The sequence below is a fragment of the Ictidomys tridecemlineatus genome, chromosome 7 (assembly GCF_052094955.1).
Source record: "Ictidomys tridecemlineatus isolate mIctTri1 chromosome 7, mIctTri1.hap1, whole genome shotgun sequence".
NCBI classification, from domain to species: domain Eukaryota; kingdom Metazoa; phylum Chordata; class Mammalia; order Rodentia; family Sciuridae; genus Ictidomys; species Ictidomys tridecemlineatus.
In genome coordinates, this window is record NC_135483.1 from 165,339,076 (window position 1) to 165,364,060 (window position 24,985).

The window sequence follows — 24,985 nt, forward strand, 5'->3', positions numbered from 1 at the left end:
TGAAGTGCCCCAATTATAAATGGAGGAGGAGCCAAGAAAAGAGGTGAGGAAAGAATGGGTAGTGTCAGAACCAAGGAGAAAGCTTCAAATGGATGATCAACACTATCAAAATGGAGAGAATGAGTTAGTAGATCACCTTTGAGGAATTATCTAATGGTATTTGATCCAGTCAGTCATCATTTGCCTTCTATATGCTGGGCCTAAAACACATGGGGGTAGCATAGATCAGAAATTTGGATGGTAATTATAAGCCAGGGAAGGTTTTCTGGGAGTAGATTAGAACTCAGTCACTAGGAACAGCTTGAACAAATGTACATGGGAGAGAAATAGCACAATATACTGGAAAGCCCAAGTAATTAGTTCATTATTAATTACTTAGAAAGCAGGAGGCACTGGCTCAGGAAGCTGAGACAGAAGGATTACAAATTCAAGGCGAGCCTCCGCAACTCTGGAGCTCTAAGTAACTTAGTGAGACCCTGTCTCAAAAAAAATAAAAGGAACAGCCATGCACAGTGGCACAAACCTGGTTAATACCTGTGGCTCAGAAGCTGAGGAAGGAGGATGGAAGGTTCAAAGCCAGCCTCAGCAACTCATTAACAAGAGCAAGACCCTGTCTCTAAATACTAAAAAGGCTGGGGATGTGGCTCAGTGACTAAGCTGTCTTGGGTTCAATCCTCAGTATAAGTAAATAAAATTAAAAGCACTAGGAATGTAGATAAGTGATAAAATGCCCCTGAGGCAGGGTAAGGGGTGAGCAGGAGGCAGGAAGGTATAGCCATGTAGCCACAGAAGAAGAAAGCCTGGAACCAGACAAAGTGGTGCACACCTGTAATCCCAGCAACTCAGCAAGCTGACAGAGTGATTCCATGTTTGATGCCAGCCTCAGTGGGTAAGCATTCCTGGGTTGCCCTGTGTCAAAAAAAAAAAAAAAAAAAAAAAAAAAAAAAGCAAGCTTGGGTTCAGTGGACTCTTAAACCCTTTTTTTCTTTTGAGCACACAAAAATGATGTGATTTCATCTGTGATGATGGCAATATCTCATTTAGTTGGAGGTTTTGGTAATTTTCTTGGATAGAGCTCTAGAAATGGTTAATGGGTCAAAGAATGTATTTATGATTGGATATTCTTTTTTTAAAAAATAGTTTTTTAGTTGTAGTCGGACACAATATCTTTATTTTATTTATTTACCGCTGAGCCGAAATCACCATCAGTGGGGAAGAGGGAGGGTAGTCAGGACATAACTGCTGGACCTTAAGGAACCAATGATGCTGATACAAGTTAATGATGAACATATGATGATTCTGCCAAGATCCTCAGTGTTTTGTCAGATGAACTAAAAAAATTTTTTGAAACTACTTTGAAATATTTTAGTAAGAAAACAGCACTATAAATTTAAAAAGGTGATTCTATCCAAATTGGCTTTTTATTAATAGTAAATTCTATTGACACATACTGCTTGCAAATAGTATAAACACAAAAATTACAAAAATAAACCAGTAGATATTTAAAGGCAAATGCAAAAATTTGCACATTAGATTATTAAAGGTTTTATATAGTTTTTATACTGTTAACAGTTGTCAAAACTAGATATATTAAGCAAAAAAGCAAGGTGCAAACCAGCAAGTACATTAGTTACCATTATGTTTTTGAAAGAGAAAGACATATTGTTACATGTGCATAGATTACATCTGGAAGAATACTTAAGTTAACTGCTATCAGTGGTTACCTAAAGGACCAGGGATTAGGAAATGGGAAAGAAATTCACTTTCATTGAATATCCTTTGGTACTATTAAATTATTTAATCTCATATTCAGGTATAAATTTTGGTTAGTAGTTATTATGAGACTAAATCCTTAATAAGTGGACTTAACATGAAATTAATTATATGAAAAAACTTCCAAATATTTCTGGAAATATTTTCATGGAAAAGGTTTACAGGATAAGAAATAAGAAAAACTGATGCACTGAAGACTTTATTACAATGATATTTAAATGAATTTCATTTTCAGGTGTGACATATTTCAGGGGGTTTGTATAATCTATAAGCTAAGCTTGACCACTGTTGTCAGCTTATAGATAATAAGAAAAGCTTTTTAAATATCTAGGAGGCTTGAAATTGTCACTTTAACAAAAAATGGAAGTATCTTACAGTGAGATTAATGTCTACTTGACAGAGAAACCAACATTTTCAGCCAACCACTAATACACTATTGTCAATATACAAGAATAATGAAGTGTTTTATTTTGTGTTCTGAAAACAATAACTAAGTCAGGATTCAGTTTCTTTAGCCTGGTTTCTCACTTGTATTATTAAGGTCAAGGTCATGGCTAAGATAATGACTTTTCCAAATAAGATCTATAGTTGATGTGTTTTCTAAGTTGGGTATATACCCTATATCGTCCTTATGCTTATCTCACTTTCCCAACTGAATAGTATTACCCCCCTACCAAGTATGTAGCCTAAATTCAAAAGGAGAAAGGCAGATCACCTACTTCTTCTCCCCCAGACCTTTTCTTAAATTATTTCACAAACAGCAAGAAATGATCTATTGTCTCCACTCATCTGTTCCGAAACAAAGAACACACTTCTGTGATGCCTGTCTTTGTACTTCTGTGCTCTGGAACAAGCACACTTACAATCAGCTCCAGGAGTGTTAAAAGGCCCTCAAAAAATTAGGAATAATATCTTTAGTAGAAAAGAATTCAAAAGCATCCAGTTCCAAATAGTCCCTGAGCACACTGATCATTCCAGCAAGAAGTCTCCAGAGAGGTAATGAGTGAAAGGCACATTTTCTGCAACTCAAGGACCACTTGCATAGTACTAGAGATGGTACACCAGCCAGGCTAATTAAAAGATCTAATTGATGACATATTCTCTCCTAACATTGAATTTTATTATATGCTGGAAAAATAATCTAATGTTGGATGTAAACAACACTTTCGACTAGAGTGGCAGCTGGGTACAACAACCCTTCCAATGGAAGATTCAAGAGCAAAAGATAGCTTCAAGCCTCCTCTTCTTCCTTTTCCAAGAAATCAATCAATGTTCCATTGTCAACAGGAATTAACAAATATTCTACTCCATCAGTTCCCTAAAAGACACAAGAACACCATTAATGAAATGGATTTGATTCTTTGATATAGTGTTTTAAAGAAATACCAAAATATAAAAAGGCAAAAGGACAAACAGACGTATTTATGTATTTTAAAACATTGAGTTATAGTTAAACCATTTTACCAGGAAAGGAAAACTAAATAGAGTGGGGTAGGTGGGTAGATATTTTCTTCACTGAGCTTTAGATCCTTTATCCTGCCTTCTCCATAACCTGATTCCTGATTTCTCTGTTCTTTTTTCCTCTTTCAATAAGATTCTTTCCACTGGCTTTTAAACACATTCAGGTATCTCTCTCTCTTTTTTTTTTTTAATATTTATTTTTTAGTTTTCGGCGGACACAACATCTTTATTTGTATGTGGTGCTAAGGATCGAACCCGGGCCGCACACATGCCAGGTGAGCGCACTACCACTTGAGCCAAATCCCCAGCCCGGTATCTCTCTTTTTAAAAATAGATTTCATTAGGTTCCTTCATTCCTCTCCAACTACTGCCCTACTCTTGTTATCTTTCCAGAGAGAGCACTGTCTATATATATGTGTGTGTGTGTGTATATATATATATATATATATATATGATCTGTTTCTTCACTTATCACTCCACATAGTCCAACCTAGTTACTGCTCCTGTTATATGTCATTCTGTTAAGGAATTCCATATTCCTAAATCCCACAGATATTTTCAATCTTCATCTTTTTGGCCCCTCAGCAACATTTGACTATTATTCTCTCTTCCTTAAAAATACGCTACTCTTGGATTCTCTGACACCTTGTTTTTTTTCTTTTCTCTTCTCTCTGGCTGTTTTCCTTACCTCTGGAGGTTTATCCTTGACCATTAAATTTAAGACTTCTTGGCTTAGTCACTGTCCCTCTCTTCTCATTAAATGTCCTCATTCTAGAAGTCCCACCAATGCCTGGTTTCAATTACAGCAGGAATAAATTGGAATCATAATCTTGTATGTCCAGCCTAGGTTTTTCCTCTGGTTTCTTGCTCTAGGTATCCAACTACCTAATTCACACTCCACTTGGGAATCACAAAGAAAAAACCAGAGTTAAAAGTCTAAACTTACTAAATTCATTAGCTTATGATCTGTATCCCACAAACATTACTTTTCCAGTTTCTCATCAAATGATCCCACTATCTCTGGCTATGCAAACCAGAAACCAGAAATCACTCTTGACATTTTCCACATCTAATTTTTCATCAATTCTTGTCAATTCTGCTTGCCAAGTATATCTTGAATCCAACCACTTTTAAGCTCCATCAGAAAAGCAGTTAGGATTTTGCTTATTACTATAACTTCATACTTAATCTAATATTTGATATATAGTTTGTGCTTACTAACTATCAAATAGTTATATTAATATATCAAATATATAATATACTGAACTAATTAGAAAAGAATTATTTGATTCATATTATATTTCTAATGGCCTATTACTTTGGACTAGAACTTATACACAGTATTCTTCTCTGCAGTGAAGCAGAGTACTCGTTTTTTTGAGAGAGAGAGAAGAGAATTTTTTTTTAATGTTTACTTTTTAGTTCTTGGTGGACACAACATCCTTGTTTTGTATGTTGTGCTGAGGATCGAACCCGGGCCGCACGCATGCCAGGCGAGCGCGCTACCGCTTGAGCCACATCCCCAGCAGAGTACTTCTACATGTCTCTTTTTAGAGAACTAAGATGGCACATACACTAAAGGAATCCTTGTGGCCCACCATGGAAACTGTTTCATACTCAGGTGTGAGTCAAAGATATACTTATCCAAAGTAAATGATATGTACTTCTCCTGGTACATAATCCTAAAACAGCAGAATCTTACCTTCTTTGTTCTTATAAGTTTGTGGTCCCTGAATTCAGTTAACTGGGCTCGGAGTGTCAAATCACTATTGACAAGGAATGCTTCCCGACACTGCTGGTAAAAATCTTGAAAAGAAAGTCCTAAAGAAATCGAAAGGAGATGTGAACATAAGTCTGCATTTAAGATGTAACCCATAAACAGATACCCATATCAAAGAATAGATAACAAAAGCGTTGCCAACATATTATGCCAAAGCCATCAATAAAGATTGATTTTTTTAAAAAAGAAAAAAAAAAAAAGCCAGGTGTGATGCTGCATGTCTCTGATTCCAGCTACTGGAGAGGTTGAGGCAGGAGGATCATAAATTTGAGGCCAGCCTGGTTAACATAGCAAGCTGGGTATGTAGCTCACTGATAGATGTCCCCTGAGTTCAATCCCCAGTACCTAGCAAAAACAAACAAACAAAACAACCCATGGAAGAAGCAACCTTACCGGAGAGAAAACATTTTACGTTTGCACCTGTGGCCTATACTTTTTAATTTAAAGAGAACTGAATGCTGAAAGTAGTTAACTATGACCAAGCAGAACATAAGCCTGTGGACATTCTATTTTTGCCTCCCACTCCTACCAATGGAGATTGGACCCAAGACCCCCTGCATGCTTTGAGGCAGGGTCTCAATAAATTAATTATCCATCTGGCCTTGAATTTACCATCCTTTTGCCTCAGCCTCTTGAATAATTGGGATTACAGGCCTTTGGTACTAGGCCCAGCTACTGCAGCAGTTTTAAACAGGGTGAATAAAGTGACTTTAAAAAGGGAAGGAACTAATAAGTCATGAGAGCTGAACAATTAAATCTACTGTGTTAAGGACATACCCATCACAGAGCAACCACTTATTCACTACTTTGAGAAACTGCAGTTCTTCCACTAGATTCCACAAAAAAGGAATTTAAGTTAGGGGTAAAACAAAAGTTACACATGTATCAAATATTGGATACCAATGTATGAAGGGTTATCCTGGTTATCCAGCTGATACTTTATTAGTAGCCTGAAAATCCCCCTAAAGAAAAAGAAAACAAAAAGGAAGTTACATCTAGAATAAGAGCAAGAAATAACAGCTAATAGTAAGACACACAAAGAGAACATCAAATATCTGGCTTGTCTGCATTATCTTCTTTCTATTCTTTTCTCTAAGGAGTATCATTCTTTTTGACTCATAGAAAAGAAGCTTTTTTTAATATAAGAGCATTTTCTTTTCTGACTGCAGATTAGTTCTCTTTATAGAAAATTTGGAATATATACCAACAACTAAAGACGAAAATATCCTCCTAATCCTAAGATAATAACCACTAACATTAGGTGTAGAGATCATATTGCATAAGCTGCTACATCAAATCTTTCTGGAGTGAGGCACCGTGAAAATATACAAATTAATACATTTATATACTGTATGCACCATTTTATCCTTCACCTTTTCAATTACTGATTTTTCCCATGTCTTTTTTTTTTTTTTAAAGAGAGAGTGAGAGAGGAGAGAGAGAGATAGAGAGAATTTTTAATATTTATTTTTTAGTTCTCGGCAGACACAACATCTTTGTTGGTATGTGGTGCTGAGGATCGAACCCGGGCCGCACGCATGCCAGGCGAGCGCGCTACCGCTTGAGCCACATCCCCAGCCCCAATTTTTCCCATGTCTTTAAAAAGTCTTCTTAAAAAGTTTTTGTTTTCTTTTTTGAAGTACTGGGGACTGAACCCAGGGCATAGTGCATACCTTACTACTGAACCACATCTCCAGCCCTTTTTATTTTGAGACAGGGTCTCACTGACTTTTTGAAGTTGATCTTGAACTTGCAATCCTTCTGCCACAGCCTTCTAGGTAGCTGGTATTACAGGGTCTGGGCCACTGCTTCTGGCTTCTTTCTTTCTCTTAATCTATTCAGGTTTTACGTATCTGTTCTCAGGAAGGTTTGTTATTTTTCAACAACTCGTCTTATGAGACAGATCTAGAATCTTATGCTTTTGAGAGGGATCATAATGCTCAATACATAATTAAACATAGCCATAAAGTTTAAGTAAAATCCAAGCTGAGTGTTACACTGCCCACCTATGTACCAATTACTCATGAGGTAGGAGGACTGCTTGAGACCAGCCTGGCAACAAGATGAAACTCAACCTTGAAAGGGGAAAAAAAAAAGAATCTACCAAAATTCTGCTTTTTCTCATAATGACCATTTAGATGCTCTCATTCAGAAATATAAAAATTTATTAAAGAAAAAATATTAGTACTCTTGTTTATTACTGGGCAATTTGATAGTCTAGTACTGAGTATTTTGCCTACTGTATAACCCAATACTGTAACTGTTTTTATTACTATCTCTCGTAATCCTTTAAATAGGGACTTTAGTATAGCACCAATAAACTTCGTAGTACAAACATTCAAATATATAGAGGGTTTTTCTTTGTATTTTGTAAAACTGGGATCAAACCAGCACCTTGTACATACTAGTGCTCTACCACTGACTACATCTCCAACTCTCACCTGTATAGTTTTTAAAAAAAGAATTAGAGTTGACATTCTTACCTTGCATTAGGGGTAAGGCTTCGTAACACATGTGTCAGGGAACTAAGTGGCAGAGATCCAGATTGTTTAACCAGAAGAGAATTCTCATAAGAGGTTTCTTCAGTATAAGGACTATATGTAGTAGTTTCATACCAGAGCCAATTATAAAGACTTTGCTTTGCATGATCCCACACTACAGGACATGTCCAAAGGAAAGAATTACAAATTATTTTCGTGTTACTAGATTCCATTCCAGGAAAAAAATGAGAAAATACTAAATAGAACAAAATGAATCCTGATTTTTTGGGGGGTAAGGGGTTGGGGAAGTACTGAGGATTGACCCAAGGTCTTGCACATGCTAGGCAAGTGCTCTACTTCTGAGCTGCACCCCTATCCCTTTTCATACTAAAATTGAGATATGATCTGTCTAAGTTGCCCAGGCTGATGTAAATTTTTTTTTCTCCCAGTACTAGGGATTGAACCCAGGGCCTCAGACATGCTAGGCAAGCACTCTTCCACTGAGCTACATATATTACCAGCCCTTTTTATTTTGAGATAAGAGTTTCACTAAATTGCCCAGGATAGCCTTGAACTTGTGATTCCCTGGCCTCAGCCTCCAGAGTAGGTAGGATTACAGGCCTATACCAATGCAAACAACTCTGAAATTTTCCATTTTTATCACTTCTCCATCCAAACTAGTAACTCACAACCTAAATTTCTTGTCAGGCAATATCTCAATTTTTATTTGTACACTAAATACAAATTAAATATGCCTCTTAAGCAAGTGAATTTTTATTTTCTAGAACTATGCTCTAAATCAAATTGAGAATACCTAAAATTTTTTGCAACCTGTGTCTTTAAATATCTTACACAGGAAACATACTGGAAAACAATAAGAAAACTTTGTAAGATGGATATCTCAAGAAAGAAAAAGTAACTTATAACTTACTGAGAGGTGCGTTGAGATGATCAATAGATGCTATAAGGTATACGTTATGCAAAGATGACAACTGTCCAATAATTTGCTGGCTCTTTTCTCCTCTCAACATCTGGCTATCCAGATTGTGGATAAGAAGGAAGAGTTTCAAGGAAGAATCTAAAAGGAAGGAAATCCAATTATTATTCTGAGTGCATATTTGTGAAGTCCCTACCAAACACAGAGCTTAGGTATTAAAGAATATATTAAAATATTAGAGACAAAATAAAGGTTGCTAGCTGGGTGTGGTAGCCCACACCTATAGTCCCAGCAACTCAGGAAGCTGAGGTAAGAGGATGTTGAGCCCTTGAGTTTGAGATCAGACTAGGCAATATAGCATAACCCTATCTTAACAGTACCTTAAAAAACAAGAAAAACAAAACCCCAAAATCCAAACAACCCCACAAAACAAAACCATACAATAACAACAACAACAACAAAGATTTCTTAGGGATATACAATTTATTTGAAAAGATAGGTCATTTACTTAGAAAATAGGCAGGTTATTATGGTTAGCACTTGAGCCAGGCCCTAAAAAATGCAGTTTTAACATAGCAAGATTCATGTAGCAGACTGGAAATGAATCTCTGCATGTGACATTGCAAGGTGGATTAAGTGACAACAAAAAGAGTTCCCATTAAGCAGTAAGAGATTATATTGAAAATCCTGATTATCACAAAAGCCCAAGAAGACAAAAAACGGGAGAGAGCTTTAGGATATTGCTCAAGTATCTGGAAGTTCAGAGAAATATATAAATGAAGGGCTGGCATATAACTCAGTGATAGAATGCTTGCTTAGTATTTGAGCGGCCCTTGGTTCAATATACAGTACCACACACCAAAAGTCAATGGAGAGCAGGATGCGATGGTCAACACCTATAATTCCAGCTTCCCAAAAGGGCAAGGCATGATTACAAATTCAAGGCCAAACTGGGCAACTTAGTGAGAACTTGTCCAAAAAAAGCAAAACAACCCCCCCAAAGGATAGAGATGTTGCTCAGTGGCAGAGCCCCAATGGGTTTAATCTCCAGTACTACCAGGAATAAAATGTTGTGATGGAAGAACTTAAAGGATGGAGCTGTCAACATCATGGACTATATCAGAGCAAAAGAATAAGCCAAGGTCAATGGCTTTAAGAAGGAAAAAAATTATAGGTAGGCACGGTGCTGTACACTGCTATCCTAGTGACTTAGGAGGCTGAATCAAGAGGATTTTAAGTTTGAATACTGTCTGGGCAACTTAGTAAGACCCTATCTCAAAAAGGGGAATGTCTTAAAAAAAATCTCTGAAATGATATGAAAATAGAAAAACAGTCATGTGGAAGGTCAGCAGAATTGGGTAAACTACTTTTTTTCCATTAAAACTCAATGGTGCTGGGCGCAGTGGTGCACATCTGCAACCCCAGGATTTTGGGAGGCTGAGGCAGGAGGATTAAGAGTTCAAAGCCAACCAGCTTCAGCAACTGCAAGGCGCTAAGCAATTCACTGAGACCCTGTCTCTAATAAAATACAAATTAGGGCTAGGGATGTGGCTCAGTGTTGAATACCCAAGTTCAATCATCAGTACCAGAAAACAAAACAAAACAAACAAACAAAAAAAACACAAAACCCAACTCAATGGTAGTAGTAGTGTCTCCGGAGACCTAGTAAGAAACAGGAACACCTTGTGTATATGATGGAAAACAATCCTTTCAGAAATAGTAAACACATTTTTTCTTCCACCCGAGGTAGAAAGAATAAGAGGCAAAAGGGTTGAGAATAAAAGTCAATGGGAAAAATCCCAGTGGCTTAGCAGACTGAGACAGGAGGACTGCAAGTTCAAAACCAGCCTAAACAATGGGGAGGTGCTAAGCAACTGAGACCCTATTTCTAAATTAAATATAAAATAGGGCTGGAGATGTGGCTCAGTGGTTGCATGCCCCCGAGTTCAATCTTCTGTACCAAAAAAAAAAAGAGAAAAGAAAGAAAGATACACATGACACATGGTTTGTTCACTTTATTTTATTTTTGCGCCAGACACAGTGGCCCATGCCAGTAATCCTAGCAACTTGGGAAGCTAAGGTAAGAGGATCACAAGTTTGATGCGAGCCTTGGAAACTTAGCAAGACCCTATCTCAAAATAAAAAAAATTTAAAAAGGGCTGAGGATATAGCTTGGTGGTAGAGTGTGCCTCGGTTTGACCCCCAGAATTGCAAATTAAAAAAAAAAATTGTTTTTTGCAGTGCTGGGGATTGAACCCAGGGGGGCCTTGTGAATGTTAGGCAAGCACTCTATCACTGGGCTATATATTTTAAGCCCTAGAAATAAAAATGTTTTACAAAATATTAAACAAAAAAAATCTGTCAAAGATGTACCAATCAACTAGCGGCATAAAACCTGAACATTTATAAGTAAAAAGCTATACAAATTTAAGACCGTAGGAGATATTCTTTCAGTTAGATGAAGTTTATAGAACAAATTCATTAAAAAGAAAAAAAAGGACATTACTTGAGAGATATCTATATCAGCATTATCTTAATATGGATGATATGGAAAAAAATTTTTCCCCAGTACTAGGGATTAAACCCAGGGGTGTTCCATCAATAAGCCACATACCTCCACCCCCCTTTTTCCTTTATGTTTTGAGATAGAGCTAAGTTGCACAGGCTGGACTTAAATTCGTGATTCTCTTGCCTTTTGAGTAGCTGAGATTAAGATATGTGCCATGGCAGCTAATAATCCTCATTTTTGTGTATACAAATACATAAATATGTAAAAGTGTATGTTTAACTAAATCCCCAAACTGCAAATCATCTACTTCATGTTACCTTCTTTAAATTTGTTTATTATCCAGTCTAGTTGGTCCAGTACACTTCGGAAAGTACCCATATGATCAAGGACTTCTTCTGTTATAGAATTCAAGATCTACATCATAAAAGTGCAAAAGGTACAATATCAATTATAATTTATTGTTATGTAGGATAAATACAACTAGTAAATCAATCTTTTTATATAAATTAAAAATTACTTTTCACTTAAAACTTGAAAAATTACTTCAAAAAATTCTACTAGGTATTTAAGTGTTTCTAATTCATTTTTCCCATAAATTATGACTAAAAAGAAACAGGGAAGTACAGCAAAAAGTATAAAAATAATATAAGAGTAGCAAAAACAAAAAACAGTGAAAAACATTTGAAAAGTATAAACTTATCAAGGGAAACAGGATATAAGCACAAAGGACACTAAAGGAATGCTATGGTGGTTCATATTCAGCATCTAAAAGCTTTAAAGAAATTCTCAAAGCATGAAAGATGAGTATTTTAAATAAAAATACTCTACAATATACACATAAAACTATAGACTATTATTTATATTATTATATTTAGAGTACCAAATTACATAAAGATATAATAAAATTTCAGACCCCATAATCCTATCCTGCAGAGAATTTCCATATATATTTGATATAGTAACAAGCTAGTATTTCTTTAAGGTTTAATACATATCAGTTATAAAAGCAGGAAAAAAGTGGGGTTTTTAAAGCCACCCTCTGATTCCAAATACATAATCTTAAGTACCATGCAATCTAACTAGTTTAAAGGCTAAAACAACAACAACAACATCCTTTAAATATTGTTTCCTTTAGTCTTTTTTAAACTTACTGATTTCACACTGATTCCAGGAAAGAAGCCATTGATGACAACATGAATGGAATCTTGCAGCATGGTGGTTCGAAACCTTTCTAGTAAATCTCTCTTAGAACCCAAACCATAAAGCACAATGTTGAACCCAAGGCTGTTAGGAAAGATAGCATTCATGAAATTCACGTTTAAAATCTCTTATTGCCAATTTCATTATTAACTGATTACTTTTAGCTTATAAAGAGTACAGGAAGATCTGAGATGTCTAAATTGATTCCCAACTTGTGCAAAGTAAGGGAACCATTCTATTAGCCATTTGAAACCTTATGGTTTCAACTTCTTTAGTAACTTTCTCTCTAATGCCATTACCTTTCAGAGACAAAAGAGACCATGGTCAGTAAAGACACTAAAAAGTTTAACAGCTTAAAGCAGAGTTGAAATTGATATATGTATATTGAATTATTCACACAGCATCCAACCTACATTCAGATATTCACATCTGCTACAACTGAGTGAGGTCTAAGTTAGAAGTAACAATTTTGACAGTTACTCACATACAAATAGTATTAGAAGTCAAAAGAGTGAAGGAGACCCTCCAAACACTAAAGTCAAGCTAAATCCAGCTCTATGACTGTTTATGGAGGTCAGTCAGACAAAGAGTATTTATGTGATGCCCTATGGCAATGACACTACAGCCTAGAAATAAACAGAGAGAGGTAACACTGGAAGATGGAGATTAGCAAGTTCAAAGAAACAGAAAAAAAAGGGGTAAAGGAATTCAGTTAGTAATTCCACTGAAGTAGGTGACCACAAGGTCTAGAATGGGAAGCACAGTAAATCAAGCAACCTGAATTAACAGGCAAAAGGAAGAAGTGGTAAGCAAGGGAATAGGATTTGAGTAAATAGCTGCTGTACAAATTTGTACTCCTCATATCCAGAGTTACTGAGAAAAGCTGAGGTCCTTGCAAGAAAGATAATCATTTTCTTCCCAGCATAACCTCTGTATATACTATCGCCAACATAAAACTAGGATCAATTAAGGATAATTATGATAATTTCTATGGTCTTACTGTTTGATGGACCTGTCCCATTTAGTTGGCCCAATTGACTCTGCAACTATGAATTTGCAGGTATATTTACATTAGCATACATTTTAAGCACTATTTTATGTTAAGGTCCTTTTAAATACAAGAAGAAAATATTTTTATTTTATTTTAATCACTCTTCTATGCATTTTAATAGAAATTTAAAGTTTAACTGAGGCATCTGAAAAATAGTAAAATTGAAAAAGTTTTCTAAGGAATAATTTTAAAATGCTAAAATGTTCAAGTAACAAACCTTATGAAATTCTTAAAGTATATGTAAATACAATTATATCAAAAGACAATAAATATACATTCTTTCATTTTAGGAACTTTACTATGGAAAACTAGATTAAAATATTGATATCTATCTTCATATTACAAATTTTTAAAAAATATAGAATTTTTGCAGTTATTCAATAAAATGACATCCCTCTTTTTGAGTCATAAAATTGGAAAACTACCTACTTTTAATTAATTTATATATATAAGTACATTAAGTTATTTATAAAAATAAAATTAAATATATTATTTTAACAAAAACATAAAAATATATTCTTTATTTGGCAAAGGTTTGTTATGATAATAATACTTACTGTAACTGCAGCATCCATTTATGAAATAATTTCTCATATTGTTGATTTAATTGTTTAAGTTCAGCAGAAAAGGAAGGAGAAACCTTGCTCAATAAGTTACGCAGAGTTTGCTTAAAAAAAATTAAAAAATTTTTTTAAATGGAAGAAAATAATTCTTAAACCACATACTGATAATCAGTCCAACTAAAAATATTTCCTTAGAGGTTGAGGTTAGAAGAGGCTATTAATAGAAATATTACTTTATCAAGTTTAGAAATGAATACATCAACTGAATACACATAATACTGCAAATATGACTTAAATATTTTGTTTTCTTAAAAACCTTTAACACTTTTAAGTACAAATATGTAATAATAATATAAAATATCTGCTAAGTTTTAAATATAATCCTTTAATTTCCAAAAGATTACCATAAAGAGATGATCAAGTCTGCCTCCCATCATGGACAAGTCCAGACAGACTTTAAAAAACCCTTGAATCAAAAAAACAAAAAAACAAAAAAACAGTGAATCTAGCTCAATGATATAACACCTGTTCAACAGCATGTATAATGTCTGGGTTAGACCCTCAATATCACAAAAGCAAAAACAAAAAACAAAAAAGCACCAACTTATGGATTTGAAAAAATGTAAACACTTAAGGTAACTTTTCAACACTTAATTCTCAGAAAACATTAAAGGTTCCTTATAATTTACCATTATCACTAGTAAATCTGAATCACTGCAATTTTACAAAAAGCTATTTTCTAACAAATCCATATCATTGATAAGAATGGCAAATATTTATCTATCTATATATCTACTTGTATTTTTGTTTTGTTTTGTTTTATTTGGTACTGGGGATTGAAGCCAGGGGCACTTTACAATACTGAGCTACATTCCCAGTCCTTTTTTTAAAATTTTGAGACATTTACTAAGTTGCTTATGTGTTCTGCTAATTTGCTGAGGCTGGCCTCAAACTTTGTGATATTCCTGTCTCAGCCTACCAAGGAGATACTGAGCTATATCCTTATTCCATTTTGTTTTAATTTTATTTTGAGACAGGGTCTCACTAAGTTTCTGAGGGTCTCACTATATTTTATTTTTGGAGACTGGCTTTTACATTTTTAATCCTTCTGACTCAGCCTTACAAGTCAATAGGATTACAAGTGTGTATCACCATGCCTGGCTAAATATGGCAAAATGTTAAAAACAGTGATATAAAAAATGAGGAAGACTGGGTACACTGGCTCATGCATATAATCCCAGAGTCTCGGGAGACTTGAGACAGGCGGGTCCCAACTTTGAGGCCAGCCTTGGAATACTGAAGTCCTGTCTCAAAATAAAGTATTTTTCAAAGTGAGGAGAAGACTGGGTGGGGATGTAGCTCAATGGTGGGGATGTAGCTCAATGGTAGAGTGCCCTAGGGTTTAGTCCTTAGTACAACAAAATTAAAACTGCTGGAGATGCACTCCCTACACCCAAAGTTTATAAATTCATGCTGGTGAATCAAACATAATTTTTTTAAAAATGAAAACTCTAGCAAAAACCTGTAATATGCATCTTTATCCTGGTACTATCATATTTTCATGATTTTACCTTAAATGTATATGTTCTTTTAATCCTGCAGATTAGAATTATAATCAATATTCCAGGTGTTCTGGCCTATGTAATTATTTTTCCACATAATTAAAGAACAGGACTATTTTTTAGTACAACTGTCAAGTTTTTAAAAATCTCTCTCACCCCTTCTGGTGTCAAGAGTTCTGAAAAAATACAGAAAGCATTCCCCATAAATCTTTTTTAAGTTTTTTAAGTTGTAGATGGATACAATACCTTTATTTTATTTTTATGTGGTGTTGAGGATCGAACCTAGTGCCTCACATGTGCTAGACAAGTGCTCTACCACTGAGCTACGACCCCAGCCCCATTTCCTGTAATTCTTTATGCTGGAATATCTAAGTATGTTTCTGAGTATTTGTATTCAGGGTATGAACAACTCTAGAATGCTTATTCTCATCTTTGCACTTTGATTTCAAACTTTAATATCAATGGAGAACTGGACTACAGGCCCCAACACTTAACCCCTCCTGTATCTACACCCTTTCCTACATGACTTTGCTATCCCTCCCACTAAATGGGTGGAGTGTGGTTCAGCCACATGATTTGTTTGCTGTGGTCACTAGAATGAGACACAAGTGACAGATCATGTGTTTTATTACCACTTCTCTTAAACCTCTGCCATTCTCATTAGAAGAACATGATTCAGCTAGCCCACTGATCTCATGAGGAAGAGAGACATGGAGCAAATACTAGATTATCCAATCTCTTGTTAATAGATGGACACAAGAAATAAATATTTACTGTAACATACTTCTGAGATTATACTGGTTAGCTACACTATTTCTACAATCAAAGAAAGGTCTTCCCTACCTTCATTATCTGTAACAAGTTGTTTGTTTCATCCTTGTAGATATCTTTTTGACTCTAGGTCCTACTTTGATCCTAGATCCACTTATCCTTCTCCTATGTTACTTATATGAAAATATATGCTCTAAGCAAACATTACTGTTATCTCTTCCTTGGAATAACTTAGCTTCTTGACATTTACTTTATTTATTTTTTTACCAGATCCATTTTATTTTTATTTTTTAAGTATTTTTTTTTTTTAGAAGTAGTTGGACACAATACCTTTATTTTGTTTATTTACTTTTATGTGGTGCTTAGGATAGAACCCAAGCCCTCACACGTGCTAGATGAGCACTCTACCACTGAGCCACGATCCCAGCCCCTTGACATTTATTTTTTATCTAGTCTCTAATCAGCCAGGTGATAAAAATCTAAAAATCCCCCAAACTGCACAGCACCAGGTTATTCAGGCTACCCTTATCTTTTTTCTATGTCTCAAACACTCTGTCAAAAGCTCCATGCACCTTAGAAAATTCATTAAATCCTAGTTTGCAGAGTATAGGTCTTGTATCCCTAATCCAGAAATTAAAATTTCCAAAATCCGAAACCTTTTGAGTACTGACGCTATGTGAAAGGTCATGGTCAAAACAAGAGTTCTTTAAAATATTGCATAAAATTATATTCAGGCTATGTGTGTATTAGAAACAACAATAAATTTGGGGGTTAAGAGTTGGGTCTTACCACCAAGATATCTCATGTATTATATAAACATTTTGAAATCCCAAAATATCAAAATCAGAAACACTTTGTCCAAAGCATTTTGGACAAGGGACTAAACCTGTGTAAGTCAAGAAGACTTAGATTATCAGCCCTCTTTCTAGTAAAAATTTTTCTCCTCTTTGGGGAGGTATCAGCCCAAAATTCTACAAGTATAGCTATATAGTATTTTTTGAAAAATGAGCTATACAACAACCTATTACCTTACTGCACTGGGAAAGTTTTCTATAACATCATCAAGCATTTGATGAGTTTTGCCAGGTTTGTAAATGAGAAAAAGTCAGGTCAAAGTCTGTTTTATGACCAGGGTGAGATTTAATGAACATGTTAGTTAAATTAATATCAGAGTCTAATGGTACATGGATATCAAGGATGATGTTTATTATAAATCCATAAGAAAAGAAAAATGACAAAAAAAGTATGCCTACATTGCATCAAACAGAATTCTAAACCAGTGAATTACTTACTGTTTATATGATAAATATGTAATAATTACAACACATTACTTTTGTGTTTTATTTTATCAGGACAATAATTTTGCTTGTGTACACTTCAAATTTATCAACTAATGTAGTAAAATTTTCAGGTCATATTAAGAAAAATTTGGGACTAACATACTTTACAACATACCTGGTCCAGTTTTGCTTTCTTTAACTTCTGCAGTGTTCTATCAGAGGTTAAAACTTTTGAACTGCTGTGAGCTTCAAAATATTCTTCTACTAAGTCATTCTGAAATTGGAGAGAGTAAAGTCAGTTCTAAATAGTCTTAGACATTTGCATTCTACCAAAATTAACTTTTTTTTTTAAAGTATTTTTTTTAGTTGTAGATGGACACATACCTTTTTTATTTTTATGTGGTGTCAGGATTGAACCCAGTGCCTCATGCATGCTCTATACTGAACCACAACCCCAGCCCCCAAAACTAACTTTATTTATTTATTTTTTTGTGGTGTTGGGGATTGAATTCAGGGCTTTGTGCATGCAAGGCAAGCATTCTATCAGCTGAGCTATATCTCCAGCTCCCCCCCTCCCCCCGTGTTTTTAGATGGACACAACACCTTCATTTATTTATTTGTTTTGTGATGCTGAGGATTGAGTCCATTGCCTCACACATGCTAGGCAAGAGCTCTACCACTGGGTTACAACCCCAGTCCCAAAACTAACAGTTTGATTAGTCTAAAATAGGACTAGGACACATGAAATCATTATTTTTTTTCTTTTTTGAGACAAGGTCTTACTGTATCCCCCAGCTGTTTTAAGCTTGTGGGCTCAAGTAATCATCCTGTGTCAGCCTTCCAATTAGCTAGAACTATAGGTGTGCATCACCAATAAAATTCTTTATTTGTGTGTGTATATATAAAATATATACGTATAAAATATGTATATATTGTGTATTATGTGTGTGTATATATACATATTTAATTTTCAGACAAGATCTCACTAAATTGCCCAAGCTGGCTTTAAAATTATGATCCTCTTGTTTCAGCCTCCAAAGTAGTTGGGATTATAGGCAGATGCCACAGTGCCCAGCCATATAACTATCATTTACACAGACTTCAACACATCAACAATGGTTACAAAAACGAGATTATATAAAATTTTTTTTTAATGGCGCTGGAGATCAAATCCAGTGCTTTGTGCATGAGAGGCAAGCACTCTACCAACTGAACTATATCCCCTGCTCCTATAAGTTCATTGTTATACAAATGAATTGAGCAATCACCTTCTGCCTATAGTGTAGTAATGGTTCAAAGAGTCCAGAAGATAAAGCTCAAAAATAGAAACAAATACATGTAGGAATTTACATGTAAGGTTGAGAAAAAATATAGAAAAGTGAAGAATAGAACTGTTGACCCCTCCCCTCTCCTATGGATCTTTTCTGTTAGGGGAGTTGCCTTTGAAGGATTATATTTAATTTTTCCTTAAGGCTAAAGTCTCTCTTCACTTACTCTTTTATCTCTTTTCATTTTCTTAGAAGGTGTTCCTTTGCAAACAGAAGCCGAAACTACTGTATTCTGAGCTTCAATCTTTTGTCTGAATGTGACTGCATTAGTGGACTCTTCATACTCTTGTGCAACTCCTTCATCATCCTCTGAGTTGGAAGCAGAATATTCACTTTCACTGTCAGAATGAGACCTTGGCACTATGGGGGGAAAGAGTAATTGGGAAAGTTTAAACAATAGAGTCATTGTAGGTTAATGAAAAGAGTATAGGCTTTTGAGTAAGAGACTTTGAATTCTTGTTTTGTCATTACTTGCTCATTATTTCATCAAAGTTAGTTACATAAATTCTGAGTACCAGCTTCCTCATTTATCAGATTCAGCTAGTAGTATCTAATTTAATAAACCATTGCGAAGATCATGTTGAAAAGTATCTAAAGCAACTAATAATACCCAACATATAGGAACTGGTAAAACTGTGAACCATACCTAATACCTTTCTTCTTCCTTGCTAAAAGAACTCCATTTTCATAAAATGTAGTAATGTTTTCTAATCGAGGAGATGAATCCTGGTAATCATCTTTTCCCTCTGCTAAATACTTGCTTTCCCAGCTTCCCTTGAATCTAGGGTTGGCTACATAACCCTTTGACTAGTGAGACTTGAGGAAAAAACTGCTGGAAGCTTCAGGAAAAGATATTCCTCATTTGTGGAAGAAAAGCCCCTATTTACACCCATAACTTAAAATTATAGAAGCTATTCATCAGTTAAAGTATCAAACCAAAAAACGAAAAATGCTGATGGCAGAGTAAATAGATTAAGAACAACCTGGGCCATTAATGACACTGTAATTACACCTAATTACACCTCTAGACCTCATATGCTACTAAGATTTTTAAATGTCTATAGCTTATACCAGTACTGCAGAATTTTCTGTTGCTTCCCACTAAAAATACCATCCTGATACAGCTAGCAAGCAATAAATGACAACTACTGTTATCACCACTGATCCATATATCATTGCATCCCAGAACTGATTCAAGAATTTAATAAATATAAATAAAATTTTTATACAAATAAATTATTTTTTTAAACCCAAAGGTAACCTGCCACTGAGCTACATCCCCAGTGTTTTGTATTTTTTATTTTTGAGACAGATTCTCACTAAGTTGCTGAGGCTGGCCTCTATCTAACTTCACAATCCTCCTACCTCAGACCCCCAAGTCATTGGGATTGCAGGTATGTGCCACTGTATCTGGTGAGGAAATAACTTTAAGCAAAACAGTATGTTTATTTTGAACAACAGATCTACCCCAGAAGATTGTCCAGAATAAGCATATCATAAATAGACACATTAAAAAGAAAAAGGGGAAAAAAGACCTATTTTCCAGGCATAAATAGTTTAATAGATTCAGATTTGTACTGACTGTTGCTCATGACACATGCCTAAGTTAGAAGTGACAGAGGTGCCAGAAAACATCTGTTTTATTACATGTAGGAATATATAAGTGGTGATGGCTGAGAAGGAAAAGTTTACTTTCTGTCTAAAAAGAGGATTCTTCTTTGGGGTAAGGAGAAAATATAGGACATGGAATGTATTTGACATGACATAATACATATTACCTTTTACTACTTCAGATAGACAATCATTTAGCATTGCCATTTTTAAACTGACTATAAATGTAGTATTAATAGGTCTATGAAATCCATACCTTGAAAGGGAAAGACTAAACATGAAGCCCTGAGTTTTGACTAGATCTGATAGTGCTAGCCAATGTAACTATTGTCAAGAGGTTAACATCTTTCAGAGACATAAAGGCCAACAGCCATTTGTCCCAAAGCCAAATATTTCAACATCTAAAACCATTTTTAACTTCTGAATAAACTTATTTCATTAATATTCAGAATTAATCTTTAAAATAGTTCTATACTTATTTAGCTTTCAATAGCATTTGGTACAAGTATGAATATTTAAGGTTATTTCATTATAAAACTTCTCCATAAATCAACAGAACCACTTCCAGACTGTCTCAAAACAAACTCAAAGGCATATTACTTTAATGGACTTCAATGTTCACTGACCATAATGTGGAAGGTATAGTACTAAGATTAGATACAGTCCGCTAGTTTTTGACCTTAAGGAATCTCCAGTTTGAAAACATGAGCGTATTCTTCTTTCATGAAAAGAAACAGCAATAATAAAAAGTGATAGCTAATACTTGGTAGCTTGTACCAAGGTCAAATATAATGAGTATGTCTATTTCAATTAATTCTCATCATGTCTATTTTACAAATGAAAATATCGAGTCACAGATATTTTTTGGCACTGATGAGCCAAAGATTAAAACCCCAAACAAAGTCTACAACCTTTATACTTAACCATTATTGACCCTTACTTATTTTTTATAAAAACTTCATGTAAAAGTTAAAACATACCTATTAATCTTTTTCTTAGACTACGAGGTGGTGTTGACAGAAATTCATTTTGGTCACTGTTCTGTTTAAAAATAAAAAAGCATAATGGTTAATAAAATGGAAGTTAATGACTGATTAGAGGGGGAAATGCTAGGGAAAAACATTATGCTTTCAATAGACTATATTACAACTAGATGATAATGAAAAATGATTTTGTTGAAAGAAAAAACAAAGGGTATATTGAAAGCAATATAAAAAATTCCAAAGGACTACTAATTTCTAGAAAATGAATTCCAGACATTTGTAAACAATGCATGTATTTTTCTTATTATATAAAGAAAAAACATAAGTTTTTGAACCATATGTATAAGGTTAGCAGGATATAGTTTTAAAAAGGCAATAATATGTAGTGTTGATGACCATGAAAGGAAATAGTATATGTTATGTATATATGGCAATGGATCTTTTAATGCACTAGAAATTTACTAATGTTTAAGTATTACATCAATGGTAAAGAGTGTATGACTAGCATTCCAGAGGCCCTGGTTCTATTGCCAGTCCTGCCAAAAAGAAAAATACTGTAATAATCACAATAACCTCGTTGATCATTTACCAATGGGCTTATGAAGTATAATGCAGTATGTTTCAAATGTTTTGATCAAAATCATTAAAATTCTTTTTAACCTTTTGCCATCTTGACTCAACACATGTGTGTATAATTGAAAAGTTATGACAAAATAATACTTATGAAATAGAAATTTTATATTTTATTTTTTTAAATATAAGTATGTCTTACTAAAGTGGTTTCAAGATTGAAAATGAGAAAACTTCATCTAGATGGCTTAATTATCAAGTCTGAGAACTAGAACACTCATGTTAAAATAACTATTTTAGAAAATGTTTTCCAAAAAGATAAGACTAATTTACAACTTCTCTGTTACATGAATTTCTGCAAACTAATCTATCTTTACAGTTTGTTCATTAGGACAAACTATTCTCCATGAGGACAAAAAATGACTCCATATAGCAAACACCATGTTCCTCTTATCAAACAAGATCAATTATCAAGATATACTTCAAGACCTTCTCTTTACTATGTCAATCAATCCTAAAATATGGTGTCCCCAACTTTGCCCAATCCCAATCAGTTCTTCATCTTGTAAGACATGCCTTAAAACCACTTGAGCTCAAATCCTCAAGCTTGATATATTTAATACTCTTAAACTTCCTCTTTTAAGACAGCTATTAGGACTCCGTCATGGTGTTGTCTCTTATTGTGGTAGGGAATGCTCAAATACTCATTGATGGGCTTTCTAATGGTCTTTTGGGAGAATTGACAAGATCTACTAATGTACTGTGATATATTAACTTAAAAAATAATGCTCTAATGTATCTCAATTTTTGCTTGGTTTCTAGCTTTTTTTTTTTAATAGTGATATAACATAGAAGATACAACAAAGGAAAAAAAAAGCATCATTAAAGTTGAAGGAAAGCCAGGCACAGTGGTTAATACCTGTCATACCAGCTACTCAAGAGGGTGAGGCAGGAGGATCTCAAGTTCAAGGCTAATCTGGGTTATATAGTGAGACCCTATCTCAAAAACAAAAACAAAAACAAACAAAGGAGACTCTGACATGACTAACATATTCAATCCTACACCTAGACTTGCCTAAATAGAAGAGCATTACTGCAAGATCATAACCATGGTCTTGAATGTCTGTACTTAATTTTTATCTAAGGGATTCTCTACCTAAGCCTGTACATAGCCCAGGCACCTATAAACCTATAGATAGAAACACTCCCACGTATATACTCAATGTCCTATATTCCTTCATAACCATCTGAGTTTGCCCAAATTCAGGCAGGACCATACTGAAAAAACAAAACGACCAAAACATAAAGTAGGAGATAAAAACTGTCAATTCTTTTTAGTTACCCTGTAATGAATATAATTAAACCAACTTAGTTTTCAAATGTAAATTAAATTATGGTTAATAGATTTAGTGGATCTTGAGATCAACCTCTCCAAGTAACATCAGAGAATTATATATAATAACCAAGGAAAAACACATAAAATTCCCAGGTCAGTTCTAAGTTGAAAATTCCCAGGAACAGTTCTGACACAGCAGAAAGAGAACAGTTCAGAAGACCAGGCTCATTTTCTAACTTTACTCATTCTGAGTTAGATGCATTCAGACTTTACCACTCTGAACATCAATCTCTTCATCTACAAGTTAAATACTGTGTTGGGGATGTAGCTCAACAGTAGAGTGCTTGCCTAGAATGTGAGCCCCTGGGTTTGATCCCTAATACCACACACACACACAAATAAATAACAGCCAGGCATGAGGGCGCATGCCTGCAACCCCAGCAGCTTAGGAGGCTAAGGTCATGAATTCAAAGCCATCCTCAGTAAAAGCAAGGTACGTACTAAGAACTCAGTGAGACTCTGTCACTAAATACAAAACAGGGCTGGAGATGTGGCTCAGTGGTCAAGTGCCCCTGAGTTCAATCCTTAGCACCCCCAAAATAAGTAAATAAATACAATTAAAAACTCAGTATTTAACTGACAAATACCTATAAATCACACTATATAAACTAAGATAAAAGATGAAATGCTTATGGTTCACGACTTAATTAGTAACAGTAAGTTATTTGCCTTTTTTTTTTTAAAGAGAGACAGAGAGAACCCCCACCCCCGCCCCCGCCCCCGGCAGACACAACATCTTTGTTTGTATGTGGTGCTGAGGTTTGAACCTGGGCCACATGCATGCCAGGCTTGAGCCACATCCCCAGCCCCTATTTGCTTGTTTTTAGTAATTGCTTACCTTCAGCTGGACTTTGTCTGAAGCAGAATGCCCTAAATGAAACAAAAAAACATGATTTACTATAGACACTTAGCTTTTCATCATGGTCTAGTTTTGTTTAAAGCAAATTTGTAGTTTTTACACAGAAGCCACTACATACTATTGAATCTCAATTAACTACCATTCCAATGGAAGTTAAATTATCACTATTAATGTCATGACTATTCCCATTAGTAACAGCTATCTCCTGCATTTCTAACAAAAAAAAAAGAAAATAGAGCCTTTTGAATGTTTGATTATTAAAAAGTAGCCTGTTTAACCTAGTTTGAATGGTTGTTCAAAAAAGATTCTCCACAATTCTCCACAAATCATGACTTCTGAACTCTGAACTCCTTATTATACTTAGTAATTGTTAAGCCAAGTCTTCCATGAACAACTGGCTAGCTAACTCAAGGAAATGACATAGGATATAAAGACCTTTCTTAGTTGACGCTGTCAATATGTACAACTTTAGTTTAGTTAGGACAGAAAAACTGCTTTTATTGACTAATAAATATTTGTATATAAAGACACACTGGAGTACTAACTGCATTTTTCTGAATGTTCCGAACAGAAGAAAATACATGAAAATTCACTTGGATAAGAAAAAAAGTAACATACTCTTAACTTGAAGCATCTATAAAAATTATCTTCAAAGAACTGAGGTGAAGTAATCTTACCCTTGCTACTTTGAGGAATGTTTATTGTATCTTCAGCATCATTTTTCAAACTGAATGAAACACATTTTCTTGTTGTTTTTGCTAGTTCTGAAGCTGTAACCAGACAAATAAACTTATAAAAAATGTTTTAATGAACAGTAGAAAAAGAAAACAGCCTTATTTCATTTACCTAAAGTCTAAAGAAAAAAACCTGC

General features: G+C 34.6%; 1 protein-coding gene across 7 annotated transcripts in view; it reads right to left on the reverse strand.

The window, feature by feature from the left end:
* Positions 1–1,389: 1,389 nt before the first annotated feature.
* Positions 1,390–24,985, reverse strand: part of Orc2 (origin recognition complex subunit 2) — a 43,562-nt gene continuing 19,966 nt past the window's right edge. For 5 of the 7 annotated variants that reach the window (XM_078017835.1, XM_040294683.2, XM_005338896.5 and 2 more), the window contains 13 exons: positions 24,792–24,884; positions 24,094–24,125; positions 21,287–21,347; positions 18,862–19,055; positions 17,543–17,641; positions 13,749–13,858; positions 12,092–12,224; positions 11,258–11,354; positions 8,426–8,572; positions 7,498–7,669; positions 5,915–5,976; positions 4,937–5,055; positions 1,390–3,091 (listed from right to left, as the gene is read on the reverse strand). In XM_078017835.1, the coding sequence (XP_077873961.1) occupies positions 3,005–3,091; positions 4,937–5,055; positions 5,915–5,976; positions 7,498–7,669; positions 8,426–8,572; positions 11,258–11,354; positions 12,092–12,224; positions 13,749–13,858; positions 17,543–17,641; positions 18,862–19,055; positions 21,287–21,347; positions 24,094–24,125; positions 24,792–24,884 (1,406 nt within the window). In that variant the 3' untranslated portion in view covers positions 1,390–3,004. The remainder of the gene's footprint in view (positions 3,092–4,936; positions 5,056–5,914; positions 5,977–7,497; positions 7,670–8,425; positions 8,573–11,257; positions 11,355–12,091; positions 12,225–13,748; positions 13,859–17,542; positions 17,642–18,861; positions 19,056–21,286; positions 21,348–24,093; positions 24,126–24,791; positions 24,885–24,985) is intronic. The other 2 variants (XM_021735642.3, XM_078017834.1) reach the window with 2 other exon arrangements.